Source organism: Hippocampus guttulatus, chromosome 11 (genome assembly GCF_054856545.1).
Source record: "Hippocampus guttulatus isolate MCC_2025c chromosome 11, RoL_Hgut_1.0, whole genome shotgun sequence".
NCBI lineage: Eukaryota > Metazoa > Chordata > Actinopteri > Syngnathiformes > Syngnathidae > Hippocampus > Hippocampus guttulatus.
The window spans coordinates 9,927,205-9,942,664 of record NC_141271.1 but is presented as its reverse complement, the minus strand read 5'-3'; the positions used below and the strand labels follow the sequence as shown (position 1 = coordinate 9,942,664).

The window sequence follows — 15,460 nt, the reverse complement described above, 5'->3', positions numbered from 1 at the left end:
ACCTTTTTTTTAACCAAAGATCTACTTTTTGATCAACCAACTTCCAGCGATCGACCCGTTACCGTACATGCGCAGGCACTTACACACGCATGCCATGATGAGCAACTGCCATAACGGCCCCTAAAATGAATGAAACCGAAACATAAAGCAGACACATGAGTTTGTGGGTTTGTGAAAAGGAAATCACTGCCTACCTTCGTCGAGACCCAACGCGTAGGCGTGGGACGCACTTTTGCCGCGTGTTAACTATTGTAGCTCATGTGTACCGTTTTCAAATGCTTCTCTCGGCCCTCCAGATTGCCATTCTTTGCCAGTGCCCTCGGTGAATTGTTCTTGAAACAAATATTTATATTTTCTCATTTATATACCTTTTGGGGCGGCCCGGTAGTCCAGTGGTTAGCACGTCGGCTTCACAGTGCAGAGGTACCGGGTTCGATTCCAGCTCCGGCCTCCCTGTGTGGAGTTTGCATGTTCTCCCCGGGCCTGCGTGGGTTTTCTCCGGGTGCTCCGGTTTCCTCCCACATTCCAAAAACATGCATGTCAGGCTGATTGGACGCTCTAAATTCTCCCTAGGTGTGAGTGTGGGCGTGGATGGTTGTTCGTCTCTGTGTGCCCTGCGATTGGCTGGCAACTGATTCAGGGTGTCCCCCGCCTACTGCCCGGAGATGGCTGGGATAGGCTCCAGCACCCCCCGCGACCCTAGTGAGGATCAAGCGGTTCGGAAAATGGATGGATGGATATACCTTTTGTTCTTCGACTTCTCCCTTTCATAATTTTGCTGCTGTAAATTGTGAATTTCTCCACTGTGAGACAAATAAAAGGTTTTCTTAACTTATCTTAAACTCTGAATGATAACAATAAAAGAGAGTGCAATAGCTCTGATCGCGAGCTGTAATTGCAGACTGCTGAGCGCGAAGAACTTCCAGTAATTAGGTCACGCGCCACCGTAGGTTAAAGGTAACCTGCATTCGTATTTTATTTTTTTAAATACTTTTTGTGAAAGTGAGTCTGATTAGATGCTCAGGATCCAGTGTGCAGTAACACAAAAATATATCGTATAATATCAGGTACACAGATCACACAATTATTTATTTATTTGTTTGTTTGTTGTTTGTAGTTGTTTTTTTTTACCCTCTATACCAGGGGTGGGCAAACTACGGCCCGCGGGCCGGATCCGGCCCGTTGGTCTTTTTAATCCGGCCCGCCGAAGATCGGTGCACAATTAAGGTTCGATTGCTTTCATTTCGTTTGGACTTGTAATGACAGGTATTTCAACACCAGGTGGCGCAGTTACTTCAAGTTGCAGAGCACAGGGAGGGAGCGGAAGACAAAGAAAGAGGGAGAGAGTAATGACCATGGAAGGGAACGTGATATGTATCTAATTAAACGAAGCGGGTAACAAAGTACGAAACATTCAGGAGATGCCTGGAGTCGGAAAGACTAAAATCGACGAGACTTTGAAAAACAAGGAAGCGATTCTTACTCAGTCCGATTCTGGCAATTTCCATGCTCAGAGTGAATTGCTTGTGGCTCGAGTAAATGAACATTTCCTAGAATGGTTTGATTGTTATCATGTTAAAAACTTTCCGCAAACTGAACCGCTAATAAGAGTCGGAGAGCAGTCAAATGTGTAGAGCGTGAACAACAAGGGGCTCAGTACACATCCTTGAGGAGAACCGGTGCCGAGTGTGATGGTGGAGGAGAATGTTACATTATTACTGGCATACAAAGACATTGTGCTATCTTCTTTATTTTCTATTTCTATTTCTAACTTTTGGCCCGGCCCTCCACAATATTTTCTGCTTCTCATTTGGACCCCCCGGTAAAATAGTTGCCCACCCCTGCTCTATACGATCGGCTTGGGACCAGTCTGCGAGCTACCAGTCGATTGCAATCGACGTATTGGGCACCCCCGACCTATAGTATGTTAGCTTGCTTGCTAGCTAGTGTTTTATTGCAGGAGGAAAAAAACACAGCCCTTCGTTTTTGCTTGGAATTTCGTTTTTTTTCTCTCTCAAAAGTCAGCTTATTCCAGTCCTCCCACCCCTTTGAAATGATGGCGACGTCATTCATGTCCTTGAATGACTTGCATCCTCAAACAAACTGTTGAGTTGCAATCTGTTTGCATTTAGTCACGCACACGCACACACACGTACTGTATATAGTTGCATAAAAGGAGTGTGCGTGACTGTGGCTTGTCACTTTTGAACATGCCTTCACCCATCCCACATGCACCCTTGCACGCACACTTCCTACAAGCATTGTTTAGTCGCGTGAGAAACCATCAAAAAAAGAGGAAGTCAACTTTAGAGGGTTGGATAACATCAGACAAACAATGTCATTTGTGGAATTCTCAACGTGCCGCGGCGCGCTTAGGCAATTAACAGTAACAGAAACAAGGAATTACATTCACTGTGGCCTTGTTTATAAGTAGCCATGAGAAAGTAACTTAAGTTACTCAAAATTAATTGTTTTTTTCAGTGGTTAGGCACTGACATGGGTGGTACGTTGCCGATTGGTGAACACATCTGCCACACAGTGCAGAGTTCCAAGATTCGATTCCAGTCCCAGCCTTCTTGTGTTTAGTTTGCATGTTCTCCCCGTGTCTGCGTGGGTGTTCCCCGGGTCCTCCTACATTCCCAAAACATGCAGAGTGGGTTAATTGAACACTCGAAATTGAGTTTAGATAAGATTGTACTGTAATTGTAAATGGTTCTTTGTCTGTGTGTGCCCTGTGACTGGCTGGCAAACAGTTCAAAACCCTAAAAATGTCAACAAAATCCTGCATACGACCTATTTTTAGTTTAAAAACAAAAAAAAATTGTACGGATAACAAGGCTGTCGTCAACAGCTGGTTTTAGGCATTGAAGATATCACCTATGTTATATGTTTAGCTTAAAACTTTGTATCATAGACAGGTCGACCTTGACTATTAGGTCTCTGTCCTGAACATCCGCTACTTAAAACAAAGAATGTAGTGTGAAGCTGGGCTCCTATTTCCCCTTGAGTGATTAACAGCCCCCCAAGTGTTTTCTTTTGCGTCTCCCACCTTGGGAAAGTCCCTGAAGGCTGTCAAGTGCCTTCGAAGAGGAACCCTAATCTCAAGATTTGTGGACCAACAGATATGGTCTGTACTTTGTCAAAATGCCAAAATCGAACTTTGCTTGACTTTCTTTGTTTCAGATTTTTACATGAGGGGAAGGACTGCCCGCCCCTAATTAATATAATTAACATACTATGCCTATATGTACGTGTGACTGTAGTTGCTCGGGGCTTCCTGATGAAATCTGAGACTCACAGGAGCCCGAATCGATTCGTGTTGTGCCCTGAACGTTCAGTAAAACATCTTGCAAGAACTTCTCCATTTCCAGCCTCTGACTTTTGCACATCAACTCAGCCCGAATCAAACGAACACGCGGAGGACCTGGGGAAGTGGAGAACGGTCAAGGGATCCCGCCGTGTCGACAACAACACACTTCCCCCTGTTTGATCATCCTCCAACAATTGGTGACCCCGACGTGATTCGAGCTGATTGTCGGTCAACAGGCAGAATTTCGGCGCGCCATAATTGATAAGGTAAGGGGACATTTATCCTCTCGATTGATTTTCTGCCCTGTTGACTGATATGATGTGATGATTCACGTTTGATTTGAGACCAAATTAGTTTGGGGCTGGTAATTGAGAAACCCAGTTTAAACGTATTACTAGGTGTATTTCGCTCTAATTCTGAGTTCTAGAAATAATAATTCCTCGTTTTACGGTTTAAACCGGTTTAAACGTATTACTGGGTGTACTCCGCTTGAATTATCGAGTTATAGGAGTAATAATTCCTCGTTTTGCGGCTTAAACCAAAGGCCTAAAATAACCGGTAAAGAAGAGAAGTACAAGAGAATAAGAGAATAAGAGAAATACAAGTGAATAAGGAAAAAGGGAAAGGAAAAAAAACTCGTCTTCAGGGAGGTTGTCTCGTTCTGTTAAGAATCCTAGAGACTAGAATTCCTCGAGGAAGACGAGTTGATTTTAAGAGAAATACAAGTGAAGTACAAGAGAATAAGGAAAAAGGGAAAGGAAAAACTCGTCTTCAGGGAGGTTGTCTCGTTCTGTTAAGAATCCTAGAGACTAGAATTCCTCGAGGAAGACGAGTTGATTTTAAGACTGATCTTATTTTAGGCGGGGTTGTTTCGTTCTGTCAAGAATTTTAGAAACAGGAATTCCTCAAATTTAATAAGATCATAAAGAGAATACAGGAGAATTCACTTGTACAGAGATTCGCGAATAAAGAGGTTTGCGAATAAAGAGGTTCGCGAATAAAGAGGTTCGTGAGTCAGAAGTTTGTGGACAACGAAGTTCACGGATATTAAATACTGCAGTTCGCGAATAAAAGGGGTTCCCGGGAAAAAGAATAAAGGGAGTCACACATTTCAATTTACAGCATAAGGTAGGGCGAGATTGATAGGGAAAGAATTGACCTCCATTTGTGTGACGTTAAATAAATAAATAAGGCCGCTAATAAAATAAAAAGAGGAGGGGAGAAGAGGAGTTTGTAATCTGTGTGTCGTGTTTTAGTTTGTAATCTGTGTGTCGTGTCTTTATTTGTAATCTGTGTGTCGTGTCCTTGTTTGTAATTTGTTTTGTGTTGTTAAAGTATAAAGATGGATGGGGAATTCGATAGGGAGTTGGAGTGGTTCGATACCCGTGTTATTCCAAACCATGGCCGTAGTGTGCTGCTGAGTGATCAAGTGAGAAGTGCATGTAGTGTGTGTGTGGGCGCTTTGCCAGAGAAAAGTAGGGAAGAAAAAAGGGATGAACTGAGAGAGTGGGTGAGAGAATGTTGTGACAAGGGCTGGTTCCCGCCGATGTCTTCGGCTGCGTGCTTGGTGACTCTGATGAAAGAAGTAGAAAAAGCATGTTTGAATAAAAAGGAAAAATTGGAGGAAGATGTGAAAAGAACAAACAAGTTGTCTCCGAGAGGCAGGAAGGTGAGAGGAAGTCTAAAGAAAGTTGAAAAATGGACAAAAAATGCCAGACTGTTGGCAATGGGCTATGCTGTAAAACAGTCAAGAAAAGAATCTCAGACAGAAAGTGTGGGAGTCAAGCAGCTGCCCTCTGCGCCGCCATCCTATTGTGAGTCTGCCGTGGAGCGACAAAGTGTGCCTATTAACCCTTTCACCGACTCACCTTATGCAAACGTAAAACAAATGCTTAAAGATACATCTGTACCAGTTTGTCCTATTTTGTCAGTTTATGGAGGCAGCCTACAAGTGGACTGGGATGGAGTTGGCGCTGCGGGTCGACCACCTTCTGATCCGACCAGACAGACAGCTGCGGACTCGCTGGCTGCAGGAGTCACTGCTTCAATCGACATGATACAAAAAGAATTTGACGAACTAATGAAATAGAGGCGTGAGCCGCGACAATTGCTAGACAGAGGTATAAAATTTAAAAGTTTGTTGACAAGACATCAGGAAGTGCCGAGGAATGTTAGTGACGAGCTACTCGCACTCTTAAAAGACGCAGAGGAGAAAGCACACAGACAAGAAGAGGAAGAGGTGAGACGCAGCCGTGAGGCTAGAGATGTTATTTTTGAAGAGAGACAGAAGGAGATAGAGGAGGGGGAACGACGGAAGGATATGGCGACTGTGAATACACACCTATACATGTCCCAGCTGCAGAAGGAGATGACTGACATGAAAAGCAAGTTACAGAGCCTTAAAGATACACATCCAGACTCACCACTGCGTACATCGCGACACACTGAAATCGACACCTCAGTACATGCAGATGCTTCACAGAGCCCGCGAGGCATGTACACTCGTTCTATGGGAGGGATTGCTTTCCAAGCTCCCATGATATCCAAGGTGGACCCTGTGTCGGGATGTCAAGCAATGTATTCTAAACCATTCACCCCCTCTGACCTCAGTCTGATGTTGCAGAAACTTCCTCCCATGCAGAATGGTGGAGAGAGCTGGCTGAAAGCCGTCCAGCGCGCCACGACAGGTCAAATTCTCACAGCAGGTGACGTAAGAGCATTGATGACGCAATCGTGCCCGCTGTCTCAGTTAGAAACTCTTTTGAAACAATCGGGACTTACAGACATTATGGACAACATCGCACTTACTAGCACACAGTTTATGAAAATACTGACAGCATTAGATGCTTTGTTCCCCATACCCGAGGTCGTTATCTCTGACTTGATGTTTGCTCCAAAGTCAGATGAGGATGCAGCAGTATTTATTGATCGCGCTCAAGTCGATTTTGCGCTAAAAACAGGTCATCAACCCACTGACTCCTCTCTTTATTCCCAAGTATTTCGGGCGGCTGTGCTAAAAGGGGTTCCCAAATCCGTAGTCCAGTCCATGGAATCAAACCCTGATCTCCCTGGCGCTGACCACGCTCGCTGGCTGTCTCACCTGAAGCACCATCTACGGAGACATAGTAAAGATAACGAAACAAAAAATGAAAAGCGAAAGAACGTTGAATCCCAATTGACTATTATGCAGCTCCAAAGCTTGCAGAAAAAGGAGGAGCCCGTGACTCCACCAGCTGCTAACACCTCATCACCTTCTGTCTTTTCTGAGTGCATGATGTATCAGTCGGGACCATTCAGGGGTCGGAGAGCGCCCCCTGGTGACCAAGGACAATGTTTTAACTGTGGCAAACTGGGCCACTGGGCACGTGACTGCCGAGCCAGACCACAAGGACAAAGATGGGGGGGCAGAGGCAGAGGACAACAAAGGAGCTACGACAGAGGAGGCTACGCACAGTCACGTGGCAGGGGAGACTACAACCAACAATCCTATATCGAGCCACCACAACAAACTGTCATGCCACCTCTACAACCTGGCCCTCCTCAACCACCAAACCAACAATACCTGCCACCGACTGCCGGTCAATATTCGCAATGATGGGGCCCTGGATCCACTAGCCGCGGTCTGCAGGAACCGATGATCAACTTGACGGTAGGAGGAACTTCTCTACCTTTCATGGTCGACACTGGAGCGCGACATTCCACCGTCATGACCTTACCACCAGAAAGTTCCCTTACTACCGGCGGCATCTCATTAGTTGGATTCAAGGGAGAGGAAACCACCCTGCACATGACTACCCCTGTCCGCACTCAATGTTACTCACAAACGTTGATGCACTCTTTTGTCTTTGCACCAAATTGTCCAGTGAACCTGTTGGGTCGTGATCTCCTCATCAAGACGGCCCCGATCATAAAATGCAGCCCTGATGGACTCACTTTGGAGTTCCCTGATGGGAACTCCTGCCACTGCTCTACTCAATCTGTCTACACGGACGCTCAACTATTACAGCTATTCGAGGGACAAGTCACCTCACCTGCAATTGCCTGTGCCACAGCTGACATCTACTGGGCGAGAGTGGACACAGATTCAACTGATTGGAGGAAGGCGGAGAGTTTCTGGACGAAATGGTCGCCTTGGGTTCGCAACCTTCGCACTTATGACATGGTGTCGGACTGCATGCATTGCACACTCTACTATGACAGAAAAAGTGATGAAGTGTACAGTGAAGCATTTAAGGAAGTTGAGGGAAACACGTGGCAATTGAACATGGGCGATTTGTTTGTAGGAAAGCCAGGAGTAGCCTTTTCGGTTTCTCTAACAGACGAACAACAAAAATGGTACATGATGGCAGATCCGTCCGACCCGTATATGCCACCCTGCCATCCACATGTCTCGCTGATGGTTTCTCCACAACACACAGCCAAGGATCTTGGTCCATTCGTGAGGGAGTGTACAACGGCGACTGATTGGTATGAAACAATACACGAAAACTTGTTGTATTCCAAATCTCTCGATGCCTACTGGATCCAATCTGATGCATTTTATCCCTTTTCAGTTCTTGAACATAATCTTTTGGACAGGCATCATGGCAGAGAAATGACCGATAGTGATCTCGCTGCATCCATGCTCGAACAACTTCCACAGCACTTGTGGGCCACCGACTCAACAGACGTGGGACGATGCAACGTCACTCCAGTCATTTTTCAAATAAAACCCGAGCCGATTTATATTCCACAGTATCCAACTAAAGAATCAGGGCGTCTCGGTATAACAGACACAATAAATGGGTTGCTGGAAGCGGGTGTTCTATGCAAAATTCCGCGTTCGCGATATAACACTCCCATCCTACCCGTAGAGAAAAAGAATACCGGAAAATACCGCATGGTTCACGATCTACGCGCCATCAATGCTGCTGTCTTGACACCTACCTTGCCTGTTCCCAACCCGCATTCTACCTTATCTCAACTTGCACCATCCCACACTCATTTCGCTTGTATAGACTTGGCGAATGCTTTCTTTTGCATCCCGCTTGATGACTCCATGATGGAGTATTTCGCATTCACATGGAATGGTGAGTGCTATTCGTACAACCGACTGCCACAAGGCTTTGTTCTCTCTCCAGGCCTGTTCAATGCCTATTTGAAGCAACTTTTGGCGCCACTAATTCTCCCAGCCGGAGTACTATTGATCCAATATGTTGATGACGTTCTGCTGGCTGCTCCTTCTGAAACTGTGTGTGTTGAAGCCACACGATCTCTGCTTGCTCACTTGGCAACGATTGGCTTGAAGTGCTCGAAGAGCAAACTTCAGATCGCACGCCCTCGAGTTTCATTCCTTGGGCGGCTCATTTCGAGACACGGGACAGGCATGTCACCTTCACACAAGGATGACATCTTGCACCATCCCAAACCCACCAATGTCAAGCAAATGCTTGCCTTCCTGGGACTTTGTAATTATTCTCGACACCATGTTCCAGACTTCGCTGAACTCACACGTCCTTTGCGCGCCATGGTTAATGACCAAGGCATGCGAAACTTGACTCACTCTCTTACCTGGACTGATGCAGACCAATCGTTTATCAGCTTGAAACAGTTTCTTTCCTCTGCGGCCTCGTTGGCCATTCCAGACTACACCAAAATGTTCTTTCTTGATGTGTCTGAAAAATCAAGCAGTGTGTCTGCTGTGCTTTTTCAGAAAGGGGGAGTTGGTGAACGATACACTTGCTTGTATGCATCCACTCCACTTGACGTATATGACCAACGACATCCTTTATGTGCGGCTTTTGCCTCAGCTCTTGCTCGGCTCGTTCAGAAAACATCGCACATAGTTTTACATCATCCACTCACTATCCGCACATCACACAGCACTGTACAATACGTCACAAGCCAGGCATTCACCATGACAGGAGGGAGACAAAGAAAAATCGAGACAATACTAACCCAACCCCACATCTTGTTTACGCACGAAGGCGTCAACATGGCGGAAGGAATGATGGAAGGAAAACCACACTGCTGCACACAGCGGATAGTGGACGAAAACACGCTCAGAGAAGAACTGTATGAGACACCATTGAATAATCCAGACATGATACTGTTTACAGATGGCTGTTGCTTCAAAGGAGAAAAAGGACTCCAGTCGGGATTCGCTGTGACACGAATGACGGATGACGACTTCACGACGGTAGTAGCAAAAAGACTAACAGGTCCCCAATCAGCACAGAGAGCTGAACTGATTGCGGTTCAAACAGCTTTAATGCTAGCCCAGGGAAAAACTGCCAACATTTACACTGACTCAGCATATGTGCACGTGGTAATACACACGGCTCTGGCTGAGTGGCAACGAAATGATTTTGTGACTGCTGTAGGAACGCCAATCAAGCATCATCAAGACATCCTAGCATTGCGAGATGCCTTAATGCTGCCCAAAGCAGTGGCCATCATTAAATGCAAAGGACATTCCAAACGCTCAGACTTTGTAGCAAAAGGAAATGATTCGGCTGATAAGGCGGCGAAAGAGGCAGCAGGCTATCATCTTCCCACATTGCAACTAATGATCAGTGAGAATGAATTAACCGATAGGGAAAAGGTGAATGAGGATACGGTCAAGTTGTGGCAAGAGCAAGCCAGTCCAGAAGAAAAGAGTGTGTGGAAGTCGAAAGGGGGTGCAAAGAGTGATAATGGAATATGGAAAAAGGATGGGAGATGCATCCCACCACAAAAACAGTTGAAACAGTTGATAAGTGAAGCCCATGGAGTGTGCCATGTAGGCGTGGATGAAACACTGAGACGACTCCACACCTGGTGGCACCCTTTCATGAGAACGATTGTAAAAAGTGAACTACAGGACTGTAGTGTTTGTAGCAGGTACAACAGCATGCCTACGACGAAGCCACCACAGGGCACTCACGATCCGGACGTGACTGCTCCTGGTCAAGTGGTTTCGATGGATTTCACTGACATGATCAAACCAGTGTCAGGATACAGGTATTTGTTGGTAATTGTGGATTCTTTTTCAGGATGGCCAGAAGCCTATCCATGCAAAACGGAAACAGCGAACGTTGTGGCTAAACACTTGATCAATCATTACATTCCATCTCATGGGTTCCCAAAGAAAATCAGGTCCGATAACGGAACTCATTTCAAAAACAAACATCTACAAGAAGTAGAAAGGGCCCTGGGTTTAAAACACTCTTTTGGTTCAGTGTACCACCCACAGTCCCAAGGTCAAGTTGAAAGAATGAACAGGAACATCAAAGAAAAATTAGCAAAAGCATTAGCATCGTCTAAGCTAAATTGGGTACAGGCTCTCCCAATTGCCTTAATGAATGTAAGGATGTCACTAAATTCAGCCAAAGGGTGGACACCATTTGAATGTCATACCAACAGACCGTTTCCGGCACCAACAGCTCCACTGGAGGAATCGCAGGTGGAGGGACCGCCTGGGCTGCGACAGCTGACCTTTACGTTCTCCAGCCTGACCGAAAAACAGGCCAATGCTCCACCGCTAATGAATGTTTGTGAACTTGTGTGGTTAAAGGTTCTGAAAAGGAAGTGGTCGGAACCCAGGTGGACGGGTCCATACAAGGTGACGGAGAGGACTTCATCTGCGGTTCGCCTGCAAGGAAAGGGAGACACGTGGTTCCACTTGACGTCTACCAGACCAGCTTGAGGCCCCACAGGGATCAGCTTCCATCACATCAACAGCCAGGGAGACCAGCCTGGGACGACTACAACGCCTGACGACTTCGAAACAACGCTCGACGAATCCCGGACAGAGCCAGACGACTCCAAATTGAACCCGGCAACAGACAACGCAGGAGCAACTTCCACCCAGGAAAACTGCAATCCAACAGCAGCTGAGCTCACATCTTGAGGAAAAAAAAAAAAAAAAAAAAAAAAAAAAAAAAAAAAACCACACACAGCATTCCCAGCGACTCACCCTGAATTCAAGTGGTCTGCCCAAAACAATTGTCATCACACTCAAAGTATCCACCGACGATGATCGCCAAGTATTTGATCGGTTTGTTGCTTGTGCAACTCGCATCCACCAGGCGAGAAACTCCCCTCTCGTCGAACGAACGCTGCCCCACTCCCAAAGCTATCACTTATACCACCGTGGGATACGGAGGAAGACTCTCCTCCTCAGCCTCCACCAGAGAGGGCATCTGCTTGCATATGATAGGAAACACCCAAATAACTTTTGAATTTGACGCATGCACAATGTTTTCATGATCACCGCCGTTTTTGTGTGCTGGAATTACACATTAGTATTTTTGACGTTTACGTTATTATTATCACATTTCATATCGTTTTGAATTTATCTCACCAATGTATTTGCTGTTGAAACATCACCTTTACATAATGTTTTCAGATGCATTTAAGGGTTTCGGACTCTTACGAGTCCGAGAGAGGGAAAGCTTTTTCGAACAAGTTTTCGGACTCTTACGAGCCCGAGAGAGGGAAAGCTTTTTCGAGCGAGTTTTCGGACTCTTACGGGTCCGAGAGAGGGAAGGCTTTTTCGAACAAGTTTTCGGACTCTTTCGAGTCCGAGAGAGGGATTGAAGATATCACCTATGTTATATGTTTAGCTTAAAACTTTGTATCATAGACAGGTCGACCTTGACTATTAGGTCTCTGTCCTGAACATCCGCTACTTAAAACAAAGAATGTAGTGTGAAGCTGGGCTCCTATTTCCCCTTGAGTGATTAACAGCCCCCCAAGTGTTTTCTTTTGCGTCTCCCACCTTGGGAAAGTCCCTGAAGGCTGTCAAGTGCCTTCGAAGAGGAACCCTAATCTCAAGATTTGTGGACCAACAGATATGGTCTGTACTTTGTCAAAATGCCAAAATCGAACTTTGCTTGACTTTCTTTGTTTCAGATTTTTACATGAGGGGAAGGACTGCCCGCCCCTAATTAATATAATTAACATACTATGCCTATATGTACGTGTGACTGTAGTTGCTCGGGGCTTCCTGATGAAATCTGAGACTCACAGGAGCCCGAATCGATTCGTGTTGTGCCCTGAACGTTCAGTAAAACATCTTGCAAGAACTTCTCCATTTCCAGCCTCTGACTTTTGCACATCAACTCAGCCCGAATCAAACGAACACGCGGAGGACCTGGGGAAGTGGAGAACGGTCAAGGGATCCCGCCGTGTCGACAACAACACACTTCCCCCTGTTTGATCATCCTCCAACAGCATGCAGCTGTTACATATTACAATCCCGGATAGCATTTAGGCTTTATCATTTAGCTGTGCTTAGTTTATTTCATGCTGCTGGCGTTCCACCTTTGTGGAAGTGCGTGTTTTCTTCACACGCTGCATTGCTTTCGCAACGTAAAAATGGCGCCATGTCTCCTGGCTACCTGACGTCATTTGACTCAGTTAATAAATAAATTGTGGGGGATGACATCATCTTTATTTTAGTGTTTGGCGCCCCCTGCTGTACAAAAGACCGAAACCGCATTTATAATGTGAGTTAATAAAAATCAGATTGCTTCATCCATCTATTTTCAGAACCGCTTATCCTCATTGGGGTCATGTGCTACAGCCTTTCCCAACATCATTATAAACATTGTCATTATAATAACAGTTATATAAACAATCATGGCTTTAAAGATTCTCGGCGGTAGTTCAAATGTATGTGGGTGGTCTTTTCCTGCTTAATACAATGCTCTTGTGACCTGTTGTAACTGTCATATGCTTGTGCAGGAGTTTTTTTGCCTCACTCAAATTATCCTCAAAATGAGGGTAGTTCGAGCGTGGGGTTTTTTCTCCCTCTCTCCCTCCCCTGTGGTTTCTTTCTGACCTTCGGGTTGAGTGAACGCTGGCGCGTTTCGGCTGCCGCTGCTCAACCCGTATTGTTTTGTGTTTTTTGTTCTTGTAAAGTGTCCTTGGGTGTCTTGAAAGGCGCTTATAAATAAAATGTATTATTATTATTAATAAACAAAATAACAACGTAACAAAATGCTGCCCCAAATTCCAAGATACAAACATGTTATAACAGATATCAGATTTATTACGATTACTTTTTTTTTAATCCATTCTTCTGGGCATTCTAAATTGGGGTCACCAAAATGATGTCCGCGGGCACCATGGCAAGTATTTTTAAGAGATAAAGTCTTTATTTTTATCCGTCGATGACACAACACAATGTAAGTTTATTTGAGCAGATTTATTTCATAAAGGTGAGTGAAAATGGTAGCCCTTCACATTCATCAGTGCTCAAGAAGTAAGTAAATGCGACTTAAAGTAAGCCTTGTACAATAGTTTCACATTGTGAAGTAGCAGTCGCTTATTCCGCTCATCATGTGATTCAATTTCGATGTTGTGGCGAATGACCTCCCACAATAGATCAACTAGTGAAGGCAGAGGTTTTCCAATATAACGCCTGGTTGTTGCTACAAATTACCACACGAGGGCGTCATTTGCCCCTGAAAGAGATGCTCATTAATGGCTATGACAAACAGCAGCAAGACAGCTAAGAGCCAAAATCTTAACGCAGAGTGAAGACATTAGTATTAATATTACAATATATTAATTTCTGCATGCATTATTGATAACTATGTACAGCTTATGATAGCCACTACACCCTAAAAACAGATTAGCACTACGGTAGCCAAATATTTATTCCAAAAGGGCAATGTTTGACTTTTAAATGAACATAAAGACTATGACACTATGTCAAATAGGATAGTACAGTCTTTGCAAAGGTTTTTTTGACCGTCATACTAATAGTAAAAAGCAAACAGCAGCGCTATTGTTAGGACCAAAGCCTTTATTTGTGTGTCACCAAACAGTTTGCCGTCGTGGGCCAAAACATGTGCTGTAATAAGAGAGTGTTTGTCTTTGTCATTACTAATTGATGCTGTAGCAGCTCATGCACTAACTTCACTTGCATGAGCAATATAAATCAGCAACAATGACGGCCTGTGTCCCCCATCGTCAGTGTGAGCTCTAAAGTCTTATTCAGCAACTTGCAGTGACCGGCCTATTCATTAGGTACCATTTCCAACATCCAATAAGAAATGTAAATATATGGAAATGTTCATATATTTAAAGCACTCATTATGGATAAACATGTCATATTAAAACAGATTATATTTATTCATGTTCAATACAACTGAATTGCATTTAGGCAGTTCTTCACACAAGTTTGAGATGTACTGTATACCAGTACTGTACTTGCAAAACACACGCTTCCAATTGTTGCTCTTTTTAGGCGTGACTGAGTGATGCAATTGATTGGTTAATTTTTGCTGACAAACCAGTCTCAATTATCTTTGAAACATATCTTGCATGAAAACAAATAAGAGGCAAGTAGCTAATCACGGTAAACATATTTGAAGTTCACTGAATCCAACAGCACTGCTTTGAAACCACAATTGACCTATTTTGGTGTCACTAAATCAGAAAGCTATCAGGTGAAAACAGCACAGGACAGCCCATACATTTACACAAAGCTGGAAGCGTACTTGCAGTCTGATAGCAAGTGTCAATAAGGGACAAAGAAATACAAGCTAAGCGGTTTAACTCCACTCCCACTTTTCTCTCACTCTAAAAGGTTACATGAGGACTATAGCGGACTGTAGATTATTGACCCAGTTAGCTGCCAGCAGCCTACCTTCACCTATAGCATTCAGCCAGTGTGTACATTTTCCAGCGCGGTTCCAGATTAATGATGTGCCAGAGACACAAAGTCAACAAGAAATGCTTGACTCAGGGCCTTTAAGGTTCTGAAAGAAATGACAGGCCCTCTTCTGCGTTGATGATATGTGTGACATGTTTGAAACTCAAATCATTTTAAATGAATGGAAATGCCATCAATTTGTCCGAGTCTACCCGCAAGAAACAGCAAAATTTCAGTTACGTCTTGTTTTTTTTCATGAAGTCAAACTCTACCATATTATACTTTATACAAACTTACAGTAAATTTGTACTTTATAAAAACTTACAGTAATAACAAATAGAAATAACCACATTTTTGGCACATCATAATTAATTCACTGCATCCATTCTCGTGCGTGCAGTTCAGCCATTGGTTGCAATTTAATAGCCACGCAGTCAAAAATAAATTGCGGTTGTCGCAGTCATTTTTCACAGGGAGACTATTTTGTGACTATTGTTATATTGTCTGTCTACATGTGTTTGGTG

At 44.4% G+C, this 15,460-nt stretch overlaps 1 protein-coding gene and 1 long non-coding RNA gene across 6 annotated transcripts; one reads left to right on the top strand and one right to left on the bottom strand.

Annotated features, from left to right (window-relative positions):
• Nucleotides 1-5,236: 5,236 nt before the first annotated feature.
• On the bottom strand, nt 5,237-5,977 carry LOC147198013 (uncharacterized). The gene is made up of 3 exons (XR_015102287.1): nt 5,916-5,977; nt 5,652-5,666; nt 5,237-5,349 (listed from the first exon to the last, which is right to left on the bottom strand). It is a non-coding gene; the product is annotated as an uncharacterized LOC147198013 (long non-coding RNA).
• Nucleotides 5,346-12,357, top strand: LOC147198012 (uncharacterized). Of its 5 annotated transcripts, none has more exons than XM_086123872.1 (3): nt 5,346-6,015; nt 9,409-9,488; nt 10,845-12,357. In XM_086123872.1, the coding sequence occupies exons 1-3, from the start codon at nt 5,631-5,633 to the stop codon at nt 10,974-10,976; spliced, it is 597 nt and encodes a 198-aa protein (XP_085979998.1). In that variant the 5' UTR covers nt 5,346-5,630; the 3' UTR covers nt 10,977-12,357. The 5 variants fall into 5 exon arrangements, 3 of the variants coding, with proteins under 3 accessions (XP_085979998.1, XP_085979996.1, XP_085979997.1); XR_015102286.1 differs by lacking the exon at nt 9,409-9,488 and adding an exon at nt 7,864-8,379 and having other exon boundaries at nt 5,875-7,777; nt 10,845-10,919; XR_015102285.1 differs by lacking the exons at nt 9,409-9,488; nt 10,845-12,357 and adding an exon at nt 7,174-7,308 and having other exon boundaries at nt 5,346-6,959.
• The last annotated feature ends 3,103 nt before the right edge of the window (nt 12,358-15,460 follow it).